Genomic DNA, 20,766 nt, shown 5'->3' on the forward strand with positions numbered 1-20,766 from the left:
AACTTAAAAACTGAAGTTTGAGTCAAATCACATGAAGATCTGGAGCATTCTTGAAGACCAAAGTGAAATTTGTGATGCCTCTGTGACTAATGGAGAATTTTTTTTCTCACATTATATTGGTTACAGTAATTAATAAGGGAAAGCTCTTAAAAAAAAAAAAATGTTGAAAGTTCCTAATGTATAGAGTTTCTTTGTTAGATTTCAGAATATAAAGTTTTGTTTACCCCTGAGGTTGAGTTCACTTAAATCTCATGTGTAAACTAACGACATTTTCAACAGCGATATTCAAATCTTTCTTCCTTTTTTTTCCTCCTTTGAAGCTATAAGTGTTACTTCTAACGATGAGGTTGATGACGACGATGATGATGAAGACAATGATGTAGATGGTACAGATGAAGAATTATTAGAGTGTGAAGATGACAGTGAACCAGAAGAGATACTAGAAATGGTAAATAAAACTGGAAATGCTGGAAATAATCAGCATCTGTGGAGAGGGAAACAGGTCAATGACTTTTCATTAGAACTGGAAGAAGCTAACTGTTTGGTAAAAATGAGAATAGGAATAGAAACAGATTTAATAGAAATGGTAAAGTTTCTTTAGGCTGATAAATCATATTTAAAAATGTTTGAATATTATCCTCAAGTGACATTGGTGGCAATAACATTCTCTGTGCATGTGTGAAGGATAGCTCCTGACGATTATCTACTCCAATAAGTCAAACTACCAAAAGGACAAAATATTTTCTGTAAATGTTACTAAATGTACAAATATATTTTTCCCTACCTAGTTGCAAGATTGTTTGCTGTATCTCATTTCTATATCTATTATCAGTATCAAATTTAAAGTTTTAAGTAAACGTAACCAAATTAGTTATCCAATGTCTTTCCAAGATTATCAGCCAAATCCAACATGATCTAATCATAATTTGTCTTGTTCATGGACTGGCTTATTTTGGCTGTCACCAGTAAGCTCTGAATTACAGAAGCTGATGGAAAGCATTAGAAATTTATAGATGTTGTTTGGTTTATAGCAGCTACAATTAAAATGTCTTGAAAGCGACCTCTTAGTCACTATCACCACAACAAGCACTACAGTAGCAGGAAAGCACAGGACCGACACAGTGGTGTAGTGATTACAGTACTAGATTAGCAACCCACAAGTTATGAAAATCCCATTATGATAACTTGTGAAAATACATTCAATCGATCTGGTCATTTGAAAATTCTGGATTGTCTTCACAGGCAGCTGGTTCACTAATATCCTTCAGGGAAGGAGACCCACTTTTGGCACACACATGGCTCAAGTCCCACACTACATGATTTACTTTTAATGCCCACTGAAGTGTCCTGTCAAGCTACTAGGTTGTAAAGACAATCACTCAGGGAGACACCCCACCATCATCTTCTCAGGGCAATTATAATGGCAATAATTCCAGCCTTGCCAGTGTTATGCACATCCTAAGAACAATTAAAAATAAAGTAAATCTGTTGTAAAACCAAAAAATTGAAATGAAAATGGTTAAAAAGGTGTCATTTATATCTGGAGAGTCTGGTATACCAAATTCCCTGTTGTGCATGATGTCATCTGAGCAATAATGATTCAAATTTCTTAAAAATAGGTGGTTCTTCTTAATATGGGATATAAAACTGATCTGAACTACAGTACCAATGATCTTGAAAGCATAAGGTAAAGGACAAACGCACGTTGGAACATAAACATTTCTATAAACAGGAAAAGAACTACCTAGCTATTTTTTATATCGCATTTCTCGGAATCCCTTCTTTCTCCAGGTACACATCAAATTGACTCCTGGTCCCATTTATATTATCTGTTTCAATGGCTTTCCTTGGTAATTTATTCTGCAACTCTATTGTCCACTGGCTGTAGAAATGTTTTCTTTTAACTTTCAATGTTTTAACTTCTACTTCCTGCCATTTGAACAATTTGTAAATTCTTTACACGATCTTAAGAATTTTAATTAGGTCACCTTGAAGATTGATTACATTCTTTTCCATAGAGAATGAGCCCAACTTCCTTAATCTTTCTTCATCATTTAAATTCCTGATCCCCAGAATCATCTCGACTCACTTCTGTACCTGCGCAAGGCCAAAAATATTCTAGCTACATTAGGTGCCCAGAATTTCACACAGTGCAGCAGTGGAGGTCTGACGGACATACTATCCAGCATCATACAGACTCTAGATTTGTAATTTTTCCATTTGCCTTTTACAGCAGCTGAGCACTGTACTAAATGTTTCAGACTTTTCCACTAAAACTCCACAGTCTTGTTCCGAGTCAGCACTCTGGTGCTGTTCCATTTAGCACAGCCCTTGTTGCGATACTAATTATTTTACATTGAACCACATTGGATTGCATCAGTCATTATCCTTATGTTCAAAATTTGCCTCTAAAAACGTTCTCTAAAATGTTACAAACATACAGAATTGAAGGGCAGAAAAAGACCAGCTGGTCCATCAAGCCTGCCCCATGCCTCACAATAGCTGGAGTATCATGACTAAACACATTCTCCCCCCCCCCCCCCCGCCCCCAACCACCACCATCGCTACAGCCATGTTATCACCTGGGAAAGGCAAAAAAGAGAACTAGTTAACAACTATAGCTGCTATTTTGTATTTAGCTGCTCCTGGATAACCAATTTTCTTCATTATCTAGAAGGATGATCAAGAGACTTGCTCTAAAAAGGAAATGGAAGAGAAAACCATAAACATAGAAATTCCAGAAATTCTGAAGAAGAAACTTGAGGATGATTGCTATTATATCAACAAAAGGAAAAAGGTATAATTTCTGTTGTGCAAAAGCTATTCATCTATTGCATAGATATTAATCATGTTTGCTGACACTGAAAGGATCTGTGTTACAAATATGGGTCTGCAATAGGCACCTGTTCCGGTTAAGTTGCATCAGTAAGCTCCTTTAAGCAATCTGGGCACCTACTTTTTATGGAAGTTGACTCCCACTACCCTATGCCTACCAGTGTAGTAGCAAGCTTTTTGCTAACAAACAGATTTTAGTTTTGCTCATGTCCAAGTTCTTTCCATTAAAAAAATAATGAAAGATCACCAACTCATGACGTGGGTAATTCTACAAATCATATCTATGCGACACATACTTGGAGGAAAGTGTACTGTAATTTACCTAACTACGTTTGAGTAAAAGGCATTGACGATTCCATGTTGTGTGAATTAGATACAGGCCCATAGCATGCAGCAGATCTTCTGTAGGGTACTGTGTTTGACAGCCATGTAAAGTGCTCTGCTTCCATTGGTCATGTTGAATAAATACTTGATTATATAGCACCTTTATCATACTGTTGTGAGTATCTCAAAGTGCTTCACCAGCAATTACTTTTTAATTGAAGTGAATTGGTGTGTAGACTAATGCAGTATCAAATAGGACATAAATGAATCACCAGTTAATGCTTTTCTGATGGTATTAGTTGATACAGGATTAAGATTACTTATAGTTTGTCTCATACAACATGTGCAGCCAGCAATGCCCCAATTACGTGAGACAAAAAACAAGTTGCGGTCGGCCACCAGATGAAAGAAAAATGCACAAAAGCAAAATACTGTGGATACTGAAATCTGAAATAAAAACAGAAAATGCTGGAAATACTCAGCAGGTCAGGCAGCATCTGTAGAGAGACAAACATAGTTAACATTTCAGATCGATGACCCTTCATCAGAACAAAATTCAAACAGCCCTAGGCAAGTTTTGACAGTTGTGAGAACTATGACAGTTGTAACAATAACAACCTAAAAACTGTGGACTAATTTTGACTTTGGGTGATAGTGGAATACAGGCAATATTAAATCGGCCGCCTGTTACACATCTACCCGATTTTCCTTACCATTGACGCCATACTTAACAACTGCTGAATCCAGATTTTTGTGTCTATAGCCTGCAGACATCTGTATCTTTGGATTGGTATACTGTATTACTGTTTGTTAAATCATTACTATGGTACAATTATGATACTTTCAAGTTGTAAACCTCTTGCATTTTATCTGCATTTTCAAATGCTTATAGTTTAAAAAAAATTTACAGTTCAGGTCAAAAATGTGGATGATCTTGTTTTGACAGTTGGTGAAGCTGCCGTGCCAGACGAACATTATTAATATTTTGGAATCCTATGTGAAACATTTTGCAATTAATGCAGCTTTTTCAGCCAATGAAAGATCTCGGCATCATCAAAGTAACTCACAGATTCCAATGAATCCTCATTACATTCCACCTGAGAAAAAGTAAGTGTGCCTAATGGCTCTTGGAAATAGGAAATGATGGTGTTCACAATTAGCCAGATTTTGCTCCCAGCGGCGAACGAACGGCGCTAGCCATTCATTACAGACTTTCTGTAGGCTTTGTACTGGAACTTGCGATGTTTAGAAATCCAAAACAGAGTGCCGCCCCCTACAGGGCATCTGGGACCTGTGTGACCAGAGCAAGAAACTGTGTATCGCCTCCAGCAATCAGATTGAAGAATCCTTACTGAGACACGCAGGGTGTAAGTTAGACTATTAATTTAATGCCAAATCCTGTGCAGAAAGTGAAATAAGGAGTTGGAAAGAAAGATGGGATTAAGAGAGATAAAAGCGAGAGAAAGAAAAAGTTAAAAAAAAAAGTTATTTTACATTTTTAATTTAAAAAAATCTCCAATAATAATTAAAATGTGAAGGAATGAGCCTCCACACTTGTTAAAATTAATTTTCATTGTCAGAGGGATTATTTGGCACTATTTATGACTAAAAATTCACTTACACTTGAGTGGACAAGTCCTAACATTTTTTTGGCATGTTTAGTGGGTATCTATCACCCAAGTACCCCAACTTCACGCCCTGCCATGTGTTTGAATGCCAAATCTCTTGGCGAGACACTGTTATAGCAAAGCTTCTGGAGGAGCCGGCAGCTTGGACACCAACTTCCTGATTTCCACATTTAACTGTGTGTGCGGTGCCAGAAGTTGCTGCCTGACTTACTCTGATAAACTCACTGTTATTTTTAACCCAAAAATCTGGGCCATTATATAAACCTGACACTTCTTATGTAATTTTTTCTGCAGTGTTGAACTTTGTAAGGAAATGGTGGATGGTTTAAGAATTACGTTTGATTTTACACTGCCCATGATTTTGCTCTACCAGTATGAGCATGCTCAGTTCAAGAAGGTTACATCATCTAAATTCTTTGTTCCAATCAAGGAAACATTATCACATATTAGGTAAGTTGCCTCTTGCTTAAGGAAATTAGATTACCAAAAGTCATGTTATTGCAAAAGTGTAAAGTCTATGCTTCCAAGGCTGTTTTAAATGATTACATTTATCAAAGTGCAGTATTTATGGTTGAGCTATATTCCAAGGCTTCATAGGGAAAATATATATGCATTACAAAAAAAAGAAAAAAAAAACTTGCATTTCTATAGTGCCTTTCACATTCTCAATGTCCCAGAGCGCTTCACAGCTAATAAATTACTTTTGAGGTATAGTCACTATTGTCGACAAATGCAGCAGCCAGTTTATGCACAACAAGGTCCTACAAACAGCAAATGAGCTAAGTGACCAGTTAAACCAATTGGGTCGTGTGGAATGAGGAATGAATGTTTATCAGAACACAGAGATCTCCCTGCTCTTCAAATAGTGCCATGGCACCTTTAAGTCCACCTGGACGGTTTAACATTTCATCCGAAAGATGGTACCTCTGACAATGAGGTACTTCCTCAGTACTTCACTGAAGTGTTGGCCTAGATTATGTGCTTCAAACCAGAATCATCTGACTCAGATGAGCCAAGCTGACTCTTATTGCAAGTACTTTTTATAAACTCATTGCATGTACTTTTCACTTTCATCTACTCCTTCACTTCAACCAAAAATATTTTTACGAAAGTACCTGGTGGTCCCGGAAGAATGTAGACTTGCGGTCCAAGGCCTCCATTCGCAGCCCAGTGTATGGGATCACACATCCCAGGAACGTAAGCGTAACCTGGGATCTCGTGAGTCTAGACCACCAATGAACATGGAGTATTCTCATTGATAATAATGGTGAGTTCTGTTTGTATGGAGCTCCCATTACTATCAATGAGAATACCCCCAAAAACACAAACATAACACAATAAATTTTAAAAAAACACCTCACGTATTTAAAATTAATTGAAATTGAATTTATTAATTAAATGTTTTAGACAAAAAATTATGTTTTAATAGAGGTAAAAATAAACTTACCTTAATGACCAGGGTTTTTAATATAAAAATTAGCGATTAAAATTTAATTTTTCTATCTTTTAAAATTCTTACGCTAGTAAAAGCAGGTTATACGTCTGCTTTTACGAGGCGTAAGAGTTTGAAGGACATTCGCTGGGCAAATAGTCCAAATCTCTGCGCGTGAATTTCCTTCTCCCGGGGATGCGTGCCATCTGTCAAAAGACATTTTGTTAGTTCGCAAATACCGATTTCTCGGCGCATGCACGTTGTGTGCCGAGAACCGGCACTTGAGAGACCTTTTTGGGCACGTGCATGCCCGGAGAGGCCGCAATTTACGGCTCATTGTTTTTGTGGTAGTCATCTCAATTTATTAAAATAAATGGCCCTCATGTATGCTCTACACTTGACCATGATTGTGGCTAGGACAAAGTCATCTCTAAATTGTAAATGTGAAGTAGTTTATTCTTTGTCTGGATCAAAATATTGCATATTAACATTTTCAACTTGTAAATAAAGATTAATTCAAGCATGCAGACCAATACAGAATTCATTGTTGCTCGTAAAAACAAACTGCTGATTTGAAAAATTCCATGTTCAGATTCAGAGTTGGGAGTCGTTTTTCATTTAAATTGAAAGTCTTGTCTTTAAAACATCTTTTAATTGCAAACTCATACACAAACTGTATTGATGTGCTCATGTGCATGAATAAGGGATTATTAAATAGCTTTTGACAGAAATCAATGCACTGAATAAATGCAACCCATGATAAATTTTCTGCCTAGTCAAATAGTATTTCGCTGGAGTAAATAACTTCCAAAGAAAGATGTTTATAATAGCTTTTACTATCTTGATGGAATAAAGTAATGTTTGTTTTCGAAGTGTCCAAACTAGTTGCTAAAATCATATTTGCTGAAGTTACGTTTTGCACTTTTGAATTTAAATTCTTTATGCATCTCTTTGGTAACTTGAGGGGTACTTCAGTAAAAATATATGCATCGTAGCTATAATGGAGACATGGCTTGGGTTTTGATAAGGCTGGGAATTCGATATTTCGGATTACAGCATTTTCATGAGAGATTGGGAGGGAAAAGGGCTGGATGGGTGGCAGAATAGTTAAAGTATTCTATCACTGCTGAAGACAGAATCTGTACAGATAGAGCTAAAAAAAAAAATGAGGTTAGGAAATTCTACAATAATTGGCATGCGCTACAGTCTACCATACAGTGGAAATCAGTTAGTGGGGGAGATCTGCTGACCGTTCAGAAAAATGTAACAAGAACAGGGTGTCAGTCTGGGTGATTTTAACTATCCCAAGATTGACTGGAATTAAGGTAATAACGTGTGGCTAAAGTGGGAAATGCTTCTTGATTGCCTTCAAGACCACTTCCTAGATCAGTTACTAGTCCAACAAGGAAATAAATATTGCTTGATTTAGTTCTAGAAAATGAAGTGGAACAAATAATTGGTGTCCGAGTAAGAGCACAATTGGGAAATAGCAACCCCAATATAGTTAGGTTCAATGTAAAAATTGAAAAGGATAATGAAATGTTTGGGATAAGGGTGCTGGATTGGAAGAAAGCAATATACAGTGAGATAATGGACCTGGCCCAAATTAATTGGCTCGCCAACACGTTAATGCTTCAGAAATGGGAAATCTTGAAATATGAGATGGGCAAAATACAAAATAAACATATTCCTAATGACAAAAAGAGGTTGCATCAACAATAGAGATTAAAACAATACTGAAACATAAATTAGATATATGAAAAAACTAGAGATAACAATCATGAAGATTAGAAAGTGTATTGGGGAGGTGAAGGGCTAAAAGGAAATATGAAAAAATGTGAGCAGATATGTTAAAGAAAATAGCAAGGGCTTTGATAAAGATATATATATATTATATATAAAATAAGAGTAGTTAGAGAAGATAGGATTGCTCAAGGATGAAGGTCAAAAATCTAACTAGAAGATTAATATTTTGGAACAGTTCTTGCAAATAATGGTTAAGGTTTACTTGACGATAACAGCAGAGGCTTTGACTGATTTTTTTCAGTTCTCCTTAGATTTGCAAATTGTGCTATGGAATTCGAGGTAGCCAGTTCTTACATTTTTCTGAACAGTCTACAGATCAAATTTGCTGCTGATACAATTATAGACATTATGGAAAACATTGAGGAGGACTGTAAAAGACTTCAGGAGAGCATAGACAGGTTGGCAGAATAATCAGGCAGGTGATGTGCAATTTATTGTGGAAATGTAGGAAGTAACACATTTTAGAAAAAGAACAAAGGAACATTCAATGAAGGGTGTGGATAAACAGAGACACCTGGGATTGAACTACATCATTCCCTTAAAGTGCAGGTAGATAAATTCACATGAAAGGCCAACTGTGGTTTCAGTTTCATACAGGGGGATGTAGAGTGCTCGAGTAAAAACAAATAATTGGTATCATGGTTATGAAGAGAAACTTGAGCAGACGTCGAGGAGGTTTAATATAGCCTTTTAAAAGTTTGAAGCGTTTTGATAGTGAATAGGGAAAGACTATTTCCTCTGGTTGGAGAGTTGGTGACAAGGAATCATCAATTTAAGATTTTCAGAGAGTGAGGAGAGAGGTTAGGAATAAATTCTTAACTCATGTTTGTTGGAACTTGGAATGCTTTCCCACAGAGTGCTTGAGGCGGAGATTTTTTAAAATTTGTTCTGGCATGTGGGTGTTGCTGGCAAGGTGAGGATTTATTTCCCATGCCAAATTGCTCTTGAGAAGGTGGTGGTGAACCGCTGCAGTCTGTGTGGTGAAGGTACTCTCACAGTGCTGTTAGGGAGGGAGTTCCAGGATTTTGACCCAGCGATGGTGAAGGAACGGCAATATATTTCCAAGTCGGGATGGTATGTGACTTGAAGGGCAACTTGCAGGTGGTGATATTCCCATGAGCCTGCTGCCCTTGTCCTTCTAGGTGGTAAAGGTCACGGATTTGGGAGGTGCTGTTGAAGAAGGCTTGGTGAGCTGCTGCAGTGCATCTTATAGATGGTACATACTGCAGTCACGGTGCGCCGGTGGTGGAGGGAGTGAATGTTGAAGGTGGTGGATGGGGTGCCAATCAAGCGGGCTGCTTTCTCCTGGATGGTGCCGAGCTTATTGGGTATTGTTGGAGCTGCACTTATCCAGGCAAGTGGAGGGTATTCCATCACACTCCAGACATGTGCCTAGTAGATGGTGGAAAGGCTTTGAGGAATCAGGAGGTGACAGACTCGCCACAGAATACCCAACCTCTGACCTGCTCTTGTGGCCACAGTATTTATGTGGCTGGTCCAGTTAAGTTTCTGATTGATGGTGACACCCCCCAGGATGTTGATGGTGGGGAATTCGGCGATGGTAATATCGTTGAATGTCAAGGGGCGATGGTTAGACTTTCGTTTGTTGGAAATAGTCATTGCCTGGCACTTGTGTGGCATGAATGTTACTTGCCACTTATCAGCCCGAGCCTGAATGTTGTCTAGGTCTTGCTGCATAATCTGAGGAGTTGTGAATGGAACTGAACACTACAATCATCAGCGAACATTCCCTCTTCTGACCTTATGATGGACAGAAGGTAATTGATGAAGCAGCTGAAGATGGTTGGGCCTTGGACACTGCCCTGATGAACTCCTGCAGCGATGACCTGGGCTGAGATGATTGAGCTCCAGCAATCACAACCAGCCAGTGGAGAGTTTCCCGCTGATTTCCATTGACTTCAATTTTACTAGGGCTCCTTGGTGACACACTCTGTCAAATGCTGCCTTGATATTAAGGGCGGTCACTGTCACCTCACCTCTGGAATTCAGCTCTTTTGTCCATGTTTGGACCAAGGCTGTAATGAGGTCTGGAGCTGAGTGATCCTGCCAGTACCCAAACTGAGCATAGTGAGCAGGTTATTGGTGAGTGCCACTTGATAGCACTGTTGATGAAACCTTCCATCACTTTGCTGATGATTGAGAGTAGACTGATGGGGTGGTAATTGGCTGGATTGGATTTGTCCTGCTTTTTGTGGACAGAACATACGTGGGCTATTTTCCTACATAGTCAAGTTGTAGCTGTACTGGAACAGTTTGGCTAGAGGCGCAGCTGGTTCTGGAGCACAAGTCTTCAGCACAACAGCCGGGATGTTGTTGGGGCCCATAGCCTTTGCTGTATCCAGTGCACTCAGCCGCTTCTTGATATCACGTGGAGTGAATTGAATTGGCTGAAGGTACTTCTGTCTGAAGATGGTTGAAAACGCTTCAGCCTTGACTTTTGCACTCGTATGCTGGGCTCCGCCATCATTGAGAATGGGGATATTCATGGAGCCACCTCCTCTAGTTAGTTGTTTAATTGTCCACCACCATTCACGACTGGATGTGGCAGGATTGCAGAGCTTCACAGCTCCTGTAAGCGCCCCAGAGGGGCAGCCATGGTAGTGGGAAGCATTTCCGGGCTGGCGGCCAGCTTCCAGCGCCCTGCCGGGACTTTTGGTGCCGGTTTCAATGGGGCGCGGAGCATTATTGCCCAGAAGAGGCGAGCCGGTTGTGACACTGCCTCGATTTTTGCCTGCCAACCGATCCATAGCGCTCCATAGAGCGCCCTGCCGGGATCACCTGTGAAAGCTGGTGGTCCGAGCTGTAGCGGCCGCGGTGAGGTAAGTAATATTGACGTCAGGTAAGAGTGATGGTTTTTTGTTGCGATTTATGTTGTGTGGCATGAGTTATTTATTGGGAATGTATTTTGAGTTTTTTTCCCCCAGGCCTCTCTTAGAGCGCCCCCAAGGCCGGTTGTTTAACTCTGGATTTTCGCTTGCTCAGCCGGCCTAGCGTCCTAAGAGAGGTGTGTTAACATCTTCCTTAGCGCTCCGCCCCACACTTGGGGCCCAGCTGATGAATTTTGGTGACTGAGGCGCAAACTGTTACTGGGCGCAAAGGTTACCGCCCCGAAATAAGCAGAACCGAAAATCCAGCTCGATAATTGTGGAATCGCCTAGCTCTGTCTATAACATGCTGCTTCTGTTGTTTAGCATGCATGTAGTCCTGTGTTGCCACTTCCCCAGGTTAGCACCTCATTTTTATGCTGGTGCTGCTCCTGGCATGCTCTTCTGCACTCCTCATTGAACCAGGGTTGGTCCTCTGGCTTGATGATGATGGTAGAGTGAGCGATATGCTGGGCCATGAGGTGCAGCTTGTGGTGGATTACAATTCTGCTGCTGATGGTCCACAGTGCCTCATGGCTGCTGAGTTTTGAGTTGCTAGTTCTGTTCTGAATCTATTCCATTTAGCACGGTGGTAGTGTCACACAACACAATGGAGGGAGTCCTCAGTGTAAAGAGGGGACTTCGTCTCCACAAGGACTGTGCGGTAGTCAATGCTGTCATGGACAGATGCATCTGCATCAGGTAGATTGGTGAGGACAAGGTGAAATAGGTTTTTCCCTCGTAGGTTTTTCTCACCGCCTGCCCCAGGCCCAGTCTGGCAGGCATGTCCTTCAGGACTTGCCCAGCTCAATCAGTTGTGGTGCTACCGAGCTACTCTTGGTGATGGACATTAAAGACCCCCACCCAGAGTACATTCTGTGCCATTGCTACCCTCAGTACTTCTTCCAAGTGATGTTCAAATGGACGAGTACTGATTCATCAGTTGAGCGAGGATGGTTAGTGGGAATCAGAAGAAGATTTCTTTGCTCATGCTTGACCTGAAACCATGAGACTTCGTGGGGTCCGGAGTCAATGTTGAGGACTCTCTTGGAAATTCCCTCCCGACTGTCTACCACTGTACCGCCACCTCTGGTGGGACAGGACATACCCAGGGATGGTGATCGAGGAGTCTGGGACATTGGCTGAAAGGTATGATTCTGTGAGTATGACTTTCAGTCTGTTGCTTAACTGGTCTGTGGGACAGCTTTCCCAATTTTGGCACAAGTCCCCAGATGTTAGTGAGGAGGATTTTGCAGGGTCGACTGCTGGGTGTGCTGTTGTCTTGTCCGAAGCCGGTGTCAAGGTCGATGCTGAGTGGTCCGTCCGATTTTACTTTTATTGCTTTTTGTAGCGGTTTGTTACAACTGAGTGGCTTGCTAGACCGTTTCAGAGGGCAGTTAAGAGTCAATAATGGGTGAAATTACAGAGGGGGAATGCACAAATAGCCAGAATTGAAGGTGACATCAGGCTCGAGGATCTGGTAAGATAGGGCAGTAGAGGGATTTGAGGACAACACTGAGGATTTTAGATGCCATGCAGTGGAGAACTGGGAGTAAATCTAGATGAATAAGGACTGGGGTGATGGGCAAGTGGTATAGACACGGGCGGCTGCATTTTGGGCAAGCAGAAGTTTATGTAGAGTGGAGAATTGGAGTCTAGATATGACAAAAGAGCGATTAGAGTTTTGCTGGCAATGGAGCTGAGGTAGTGGTGGAAGCAGGCGGTGTTCAGGAGGTACATCCTAGGGTCTTAAAAGAAGTGGCTGCAGAGATAGTGGATGCATTGGTTGTAATCTACAAAAATTCCCTCGATTCTGGGGCGGTCCCAGCAGATTGGAAAACCGCAAATATAATGCTCCTATTTAATAAAGGGAGCAGACAAAAAGAAAGAAACTATAGACCAGTTAGCCAAACATCTGTCGTTGGGAAAATGCTGGAGTCCATTATTAAGGAAGCAGTAGTAGGACATTTGGAAAAGCATAATTCAGTCAAGCAGAGTCAGCATGGTTTTATAAAATTTGGCAGATGGGGTATAATGTAGGAAAATGTGAGGTTATCCACTTTGGCAGAAAAGATAGAAAAACCAATTATAACTTAAATGGAGAAAAATTACAAAGTGCTGCAGTACAGAGGGACCTTGGGGTCCTTGTGCATGAATCACAAAAAGTGAGTATACAGGTTCAGCAAATAATCAGGAAAGGCAAATGGAATGTTGGCCTTTATTGCAAGGGGGATAGAGTATAAAAGCAGAGAAGTCCTGCAACAATTGTACAGGGTATTAGTGTGAGGCCACACCTAGAGTACTGTGTACAGTTTTGGTCTCCGTATTTAAGGAAGGATATACTTGCATTGGAGGCTGTTCAGAGAAGATTCACTAGGTTGATTCGGGAGATGAGGGAGTTGACTTATGAAGATAGGTTGAGTAAGTTGGGCCTATACTCATTGGAGTTCAGAAGAATGTGAGGTAATTTTATCGAAGCATAAGATCATGAGGGGGCTCAACAAGGTGGATGCAGAGAGGATATTTCCACTCCTAGGGGAAACTAAAACTAGGGAACATAGACCCAGAATAAGGGGTCGCCCATTTAAAACTGAGATGAGGGGGAATTTCTTCTCTCAAAGCATTGTAAATCTGTGGAATTCTCTGCCCCAGAGAACAGTGGAGGCTGGGTCATTGAATATATTTAAGGCGGAGATAGACAGCTTTTTGAACGATAAGGGAATAAAGGGTTATGGGGAGCGGGCAGGGAAGTGGTACTGAGTCCATGATCAGATCAGCCATGATCTTATTAAATGGCGGAGCAGGCTCGAGGGGCCAGGTGGCCTACTTCTGCTCCTATTATGTTCTTATGTAAAACTAAGCGATCTTGGTGATGGATAGGATGTGAGGTTCGAAGCACAGTTCCCGCTAAGCTGCGCGGCCACATATTGATCTGGAAGTACCGCGCAGGCCGCTCACCGGCTTTTTCAATGGAAATAACCGTGTATGCACAAAAAATTGAATAGTCTGAGCAACCAATTAAAGGGCCCGCCCACCAACAAAAAAAATTACAGGGAACATTGGTTCAAATCCCATCGCTTGGTTGAACACGACAGTAAGGTTTTACACAGTGAATGGCCCGGGTTGGGGTTGGAATCAATGACAAGGGAGTGGGATTTATGACTGGACCAATAACAATTATTTTGGTCTTCCTCATGTTCAAATTCAATTAAGAGCGTGATTTGAAGACCAGTATTCTGTCTTTTTCACTTGGTTGACCATGAAGGAAGTTAACAGCTGGTACGATAAACAGTGACCAGCTGACCTTGCAGTCACTACATGCTCCACTTTGCTCACTCACACTTCAATTCAGAGTCGAATTAACTGGCATCAGTGGTTACTGTGTCGCTTGGTAACTTCCTTCACAGTCAGGTGGATGGAGAGCAACAGTACTTTAAAATCTGCTTGTCATTAAAACGTAAGTGTTGATCAGCAGAGAGATTGACTGGAAAATTTTCAGAAAATTGTGACTCGGGCACATGGACCAGGCCAATGTCACTGAACTGGTGTACTGACTAGTCCTCTGTCTAGACTACTTTGGTAGGGTAACTATACTCCAACAAAGCTCATTGTTGACTTTGGTCATTTTAGTTATGTGTCTGCTTATGCGTCCATTTTCAATGTGTCTGCAGGTGCACCACAAGTCTGCTCGCCGTAAAATTTACTGAAGAATTGCACTTAATTAAGTGCATATTCTGTTTACTAACTGGTGTGTTTTTTAAATAGACCTCAAAAGGAGCATTCACCAAGTCCTCCTCCTCTTCTGAACCCATCAACACCTCAATCGACAGACAGCCAGCCGTTGTCAGGAGACTCTGCAACACCAAAGCGACGAAAGATTGATCCTGAATCTGTTCAGTCATTGAGGCGATCTACACGCCATGCATCAGGCTGTGACAGGCTGTCTGAAAGCAGCGCTTCTCCCCAGTCAAAGCGCCGGTTTTATGAATCTGCTGCCCAAATGCCCAGGTTACTTTTACACTTGGAGAAAAGTAAGTGTTTTAACACTTTCGCTTCAATAAATTGGTGATGACCTTAATTGAAAAGAATCCTTTTTCAGGTTGCACATAAGGTTATTCTTGGTGTATCACCTTTTTAATTGTGAAATATTCGTTATTGGGGATAATTGGTGACATAGCCACAGTTAATAATGGACAATCACTATTTAAGTGACACTGATTTAAAATGTGTGGTAATATAGCGACTTCACATTTTAGGTTGGGTCAAGTGTACGAGACTGGATGGAGTTAATGGATTAATGTCCTTGGACTCTGGGACCTGGACTTGAATCAAGTCCAGATTCATGGGATGAAAATCTTCCGTGTCCATCTGTAGTGGTCCTATGAATTTGGGCTGTTTTGTTTAGTTCTGACTGGTCATGGTCTCCCAGCACTAAACTGCCAATCTCACTCAAAGATGTCTCGTGTGAGAAATGCACTGTATAACTTTACCATGATGTCTTCAGACTAGCAGTAGAATTCAGCATTCTGTTTGTTTTGCTTATTGCTGCTGCACAATGATCCCCAGATTTTCTGCTTCACCTTCAGCTATTTCCACATCATCCGTGATATACTTGTGAGGTCCATTTCCCCAACAATGTGTAGCACCTTAAACTTAACAGCATTATATTTCATCTGCTACTAAATTGCCCAATTGCAGATTTTATCTAAATCCTTTTGTAGGTCACTGATTGCTTTGTCCAGTTGAACAGTCTTCTCTCTGAACTTGACCAGGTTGCAATGGGTTTCTGTATCTTGGCCACTCGTATAGATTAGGTACAGTAGGAGCTCAGCCTGAACCCAGGGAAATGTTTAAGTGGGATATTTTGCCTAAAGGAAATAACCAATGCCTCTGTTTTGTGGTGACTGTACGAGTTAAATGCTGTTTTCATTGACTAAAATCGTCAAAACCCCATGCAATGTTCTGGAGATTGCATTCTGTAATTCTATCAGTTTTTAAGAAAATAAGAAATAGGAGCAGGAGTAAGCCATTTGGCACCTCGAGCCTGCTCCACCATTTAATAAGATCACGGCTGATCTGATCATAACCTTTTATTCCCTTATCACTGAAAAAATTTTCTATCTCCGTCTTAAATATATTCAATGACCCAGCCTCCACAGCTCTCTGGGGCAGAGAATTCCATAGATTTACAACCCTCAGAAGAAATTCCTCCTCATCTCAGTTTTAAATGGGTGGTCCCTTCTGAGACTATGTCCCCTAGCTTTAGTTTCCCCTATGAGTGGAAATATCCTCTTTGCATCCACCTTGTCATGCCCCCTCATTATCTTGTATGTTTCGATAAGATCACCTCTCATTCTTCTGAACTCCAATGAGTATAGGCCAAGTCTACTCAATCTATCTTCATAAGTCAACCCCCTCATCTCTGGAATCAACCTAGTGAACCATCTCTGAACAGCCTCCAATGCAAGTATATCTTTCCTTAAATACGGAGACCAAAACTATACGCAGTACTCTAGGTGTGGTCTTACCAATACCCTGTACAGTTGTTGCAGGACTTCTCTGCTTTTATACTCTATCACCCTTCTAATAAAGGCCAACATTCCATTTGCCTTCCTGATTACTTGCTGTACCTGCATACTAACTTTTTGTGTTTCATGCACAAGTACCCACAGGTCCCTCTGTAGTGCAGCACTGTGCAATTTTTCTCCATTTAAATTATAATTTGCTTTTCTATTTTTTTTCTGCCAAAGTGGATAACCTCACATTTTCCCACATTATACTCCATCTGCTAAATTTTTGCCCACTCACTTAGTCTGTCTATATCCCTTTACAGATTTTTTGTGTCCTCCTCACAATTTGCTTTCGCACCCATCTTTGTATCATAAGCAAACTTGGCTACATTACACTTGGTCCCTTCATCCAAGTCATTAATATAGATTGTAAATAGTTGAGGCCCTAGCACCGATCTCTGCGACACCCCACTAGTTACTGTTTGCCAACCGGAAAATGACCCATTTATCCCGACTCTCTGTTTTCTGTTAGTCAGCCAATCCTCTATCCATGCTAATATATTATCCCCAACCCAGTGAGCTTTTATCTTGTGCAGTACCCACTTATGTGGCACCTTATCGAATGCCTTCTGGGAATCCAAATATACCACATCCACTGGTTCCCCCTTATCCACCCTGTTCATTACATCCTCAAAGAACTCCAGCAAATTTGTCAAACATGATTTCCCTTTCATAAAAGCATGCTGACTCTGCTTGATTGAATGTTCTTGTATGAAAACCAGTGGCTGTGGCAATAAATGGCACATTTAGGCTGTTTAAGATGTTATGGTACTGGAGAATTGTGCTTGAAGGTAGCCTCTTGTGCTTTCTCCTCTTTATGGTAACTTTGTAAAATGAAAGTTAATATTTGTTTCTTTTAAATTTATTTTAAAGAAACACCTGTCCATAGTGGCTCTTCATCTCCAGTCACACTTACACCTAGTAAAGAAGGGGTCGCAGTATTTGATGGCAGAAGAAGTAATGAATTGAATGAGGTAGGAGTCCCTAACCTCTTTCTGGGCTCAGCATGTGTGTATATTATTTTTTTTAAATTATAGCGCTTGTTTCGAACTTGGCATGTTCTTAATGTGGACCGTGTTTTTTTTTTCTCCCAGAAAAGCTATCCATCCTTTAATAAAATGCCATTGTTGGAAGCCAACAATTTTGTGCATTTATACTAACATGCATAGTCTATGAAAAATATTCAAATTCTGGTATTTTATGTTCAGTCTGAATTCATTATGAATTCCTACAAACTTGCTGCATACAGTTTAAAGATGAAAACCATTTCATAAGGACACTCATTCCAATATGGGGGAAGGCTTGTGTCTCAAAAATGCTTGGAAGTGCAATTGGACCGACGGGAGTTCGGGGCGTTGGTGAGGCCTAAAAAGGCCCGGCGGCAGAGGAGAGGTGGGAGTTCGGGCCGTTGGTGAGGCCTATAAAGGCCCAGCGGCAGTGTCGGAGGCGACCGACCGGTGCAGCTGCAGCAGGGAGAGAAGGCAAAAAGAAGTAGAAAGAAATCGAAAGGTGACATCACAGCCAAGGGGGTAAGTGATTGGCTGGTGATTGGTAAGTAGCTTTTCTTTTTTCTTTTCTATATCAGTAAGTAACATTTAGCATTATTGTTGCCAAATTAAGTTTATCTAAGGATTAAGTCATGGCAGGATAGCTCGGACACGTGTTATTCTCCTCCTGTACTATGTGGGAAGTCAGGGACGCTTCCGGTGTCCTTGATGACTAAGTGTGCAGGAAGTGTATCCACCTCCAGCTCCTGACAGACCGCATTGTGGCACTGGAGCTGCGGGTGGATTCACTCTGGAGCATCCACGATGCTGAGAATGACGTGAATAGCACGTTTAGCGAGTTGGTCTTACTGCAGGTAAAGGGTACACAGCCAGATAGTAAATGGGTGACCAACAGGAAGAGCAGTGCAAGGAAGGTAGTGCAGGGGTCACCTGCAGTCATCCCCCTGCAAAACAGATACACCGCTTTGGGTACTGTTGAGGTGGATGACTCATCAGGGGGGAGCAGCAGCAGCCAAGTACATGGAACCGTGGGTGGCTCTGCTGCACAGGAGGGCAGGAAAAAGAGTGGGAGAGCTATAGTGATTGGAGATTCGATTGTAAGGGGAATAGATAGGCATTTCTGCGGCTGCAACTGAGACTCCAGGATGGTATGTTGCCTCCCTGGTGCAAGGGTCAAGGATGTCTCGGAGCAGGTTCAGGACATTCTGAAAAGGGAGGGTGAACAGCCAGTTGTCGTGGTGCATATAGGTACCAACGATATAGGTAAAAAATGGGATGAGGTCCTACGAGACGAATTTAGGGAGATAGATGCTAAATTTAAAAAGTAGGACCTCAAAAGTAGTAATCTCAGGATTGCTACCAGTGCCACGTGCTAGTCAGAGTAGGAATCGCAGGATAGCCCAGATGAATATGTGGCTTGAGGAGTGGTGCAAAAGGGAGGGATTCAAATTCCTGGGACATTGGAACCGGTTCTGGGGGAGGTGGGACCAGTACAAACTGGACGGTCTGCACCAGGGCAGGACTGGAACCAATGTCCTAGGGGGAGTGTTTGCTAGTGCTGTTGGGGAGGAGTTAAACTAACATGGCAGGGGGATGGGAACCTATGCAGGGAGACAGAGGGAAATAAAATGGAGGCAGAATCAAAAGATAGAAAGGAGAATAGTAAAAGTGGAGGGTAGAGAAACCCAAGGCAAAAAACAAAAAGGGCTACATTGCAGCAAAATTCTAAAGGGGCAAAGTGTGTTAAAAAGACAAGCCTGAAGGCTCTGTGCCTCAATGCGAGGAGTATTCGGAATAAGGTGGACGAATTAACTGCGCAGACAGCAGTTAACGGATATGATGTAATTGGCATCACGGAGCCATGGCTCCAGAGTGACCAAGGCTAGGAACTCAACATCCAGGGGTATTCAACATTTAGGAAGGATAGGCAGAGAGGAAAAGGTGGCAGGGTGGCATTGCTAGTTATAGAGGAAATTAATGCAATAGTAAGGAGAGACATTAGCCTGGATGATGTGGAATCGGTATGTGTGGAGCTGCGGAATAGCAAAGGGCAGAAAATGCTAGTGGGAGTTGTGTACAGACCACCAAACGGTAATAGTGAGGTTGGGGACAGTATCAAACAAGAAATAAGGGATGTGTGCAATAAAGGTACAGCAGTGATCATGGGCGACTTTAATCTACATATTGATTGGGCTAACCAAACTGGTAGCAATGCGTTGGAGGAGGATTTCCTGGAGTGTATTAGGGATGGTTTTCCAGACCAATATGTTGAGGAACCAACTAGAGAGCTGGCCATCCTAGACTGGGTGATGAGTAATGAGAAGGGACTAATTAGCAATCTTGTTGTGTGAGGCCCCTTGGGTAAGAGTGACCATAGTATGGTAGAATTCTTTATTAAGACGGAGAGTGACACAGTTAATTCGGAAACTAGGGTCCTGAATTTAAGGAAAGGTAACTTCTATGGTATGAGGCGTGAATTGGCTGGAATAGACTGGCAAAGGATACTTAAAGGGTTGACGGTGAATAAGCAATGGCAAACATTTAAACATCACATGGATGAACTTCAGCAATTGTACATCCCTGTCTGGAGTAAAAATAAAACGGGGAAGGTGGCTCAACTGTGGCTAACAAGGGAAATTAAAGATAGTGTTAAAACCAACGAAGAGGCATATAAATTGGCCAGAAAAAGCAGCAAACCTGAGGACTGGGAGAAATTTAGAATTCAACAGAGGAGGACTGAAGGTTTAATTAAGACGGGGAAAATAAAGTACAAGAGGAAGCTTGCAGGGAACATTAAAAACTGACTGCAAAAGCTTCTATAAATATGTGAAGAGAAAAAGATTAGTGAAGACAAATGTTGGTCCCTTGCAGTCGGATTCAGGTGAATTTATAATGGGGAACAAAGAAATGGCAGACCAATTGAACAAATACTTTGGTTCTGTCTTCACGAAGGAAGACACAAATACCTTCCGAATGTACTAGGGGACATTGGGTCTAGTGAGAAGGAGGAGAACTGAGAACTCCTTATTAGGCGGGAAATTGTGTTTGGGAAATTGATGGGATTGAAGGCCGATAAATCCCTGGGGCCTGATAGTCTGCATCCCAGAGTACTTAAGGAAGTGGCCCAAGAAATAATGGATGCATTGGTGATCATTTTCCAACAGTCTATCGACTCTGGATCAGTTCTTATGGACTGGAGGGTAGCTAATGTAACACCACGTTTTTTTTTTTAAAAAAAGGAGGGAGAGAGAAAACAGGTAATTATAGACCGGTTAGCCT

The 20,766-nt window shown here is 41.4% G+C and overlaps 1 protein-coding gene across 8 annotated transcripts in view; it reads left to right on the forward strand.

Moving 5' to 3' along the window:
- Positions 1 to 20,766, forward strand: part of LOC139276225 (MSL complex subunit 3-like) — a 133,662-nt gene that overhangs the window by 20,456 nt on the left and 92,440 nt on the right. For all 8 annotated transcript variants that reach the window (XR_011595872.1, XM_070893878.1, XM_070893875.1 and 5 more), the window contains 6 exons: positions 321 to 448; positions 2,675 to 2,797; positions 4,106 to 4,266; positions 5,082 to 5,237; positions 14,676 to 14,941; positions 17,354 to 17,454. Coding sequence is in view for 7 of the 8 variants with exons in the window: in XM_070893878.1 (XP_070749979.1) it covers positions 321 to 448; positions 2,675 to 2,797; positions 4,106 to 4,266; positions 5,082 to 5,237; positions 14,676 to 14,941; positions 17,354 to 17,454 (935 nt within the window). In the remaining variant the exon portion in view is untranslated. The remainder of the gene's footprint in view (positions 1 to 320; positions 449 to 2,674; positions 2,798 to 4,105; positions 4,267 to 5,081; positions 5,238 to 14,675; positions 14,942 to 17,353; positions 17,455 to 20,766) is intronic.

This window comes from Pristiophorus japonicus, chromosome 11 (assembly GCF_044704955.1).
Source record: "Pristiophorus japonicus isolate sPriJap1 chromosome 11, sPriJap1.hap1, whole genome shotgun sequence".
Classification (NCBI taxonomy): Eukaryota; Metazoa; Chordata; class Chondrichthyes; family Pristiophoridae; genus Pristiophorus; species Pristiophorus japonicus.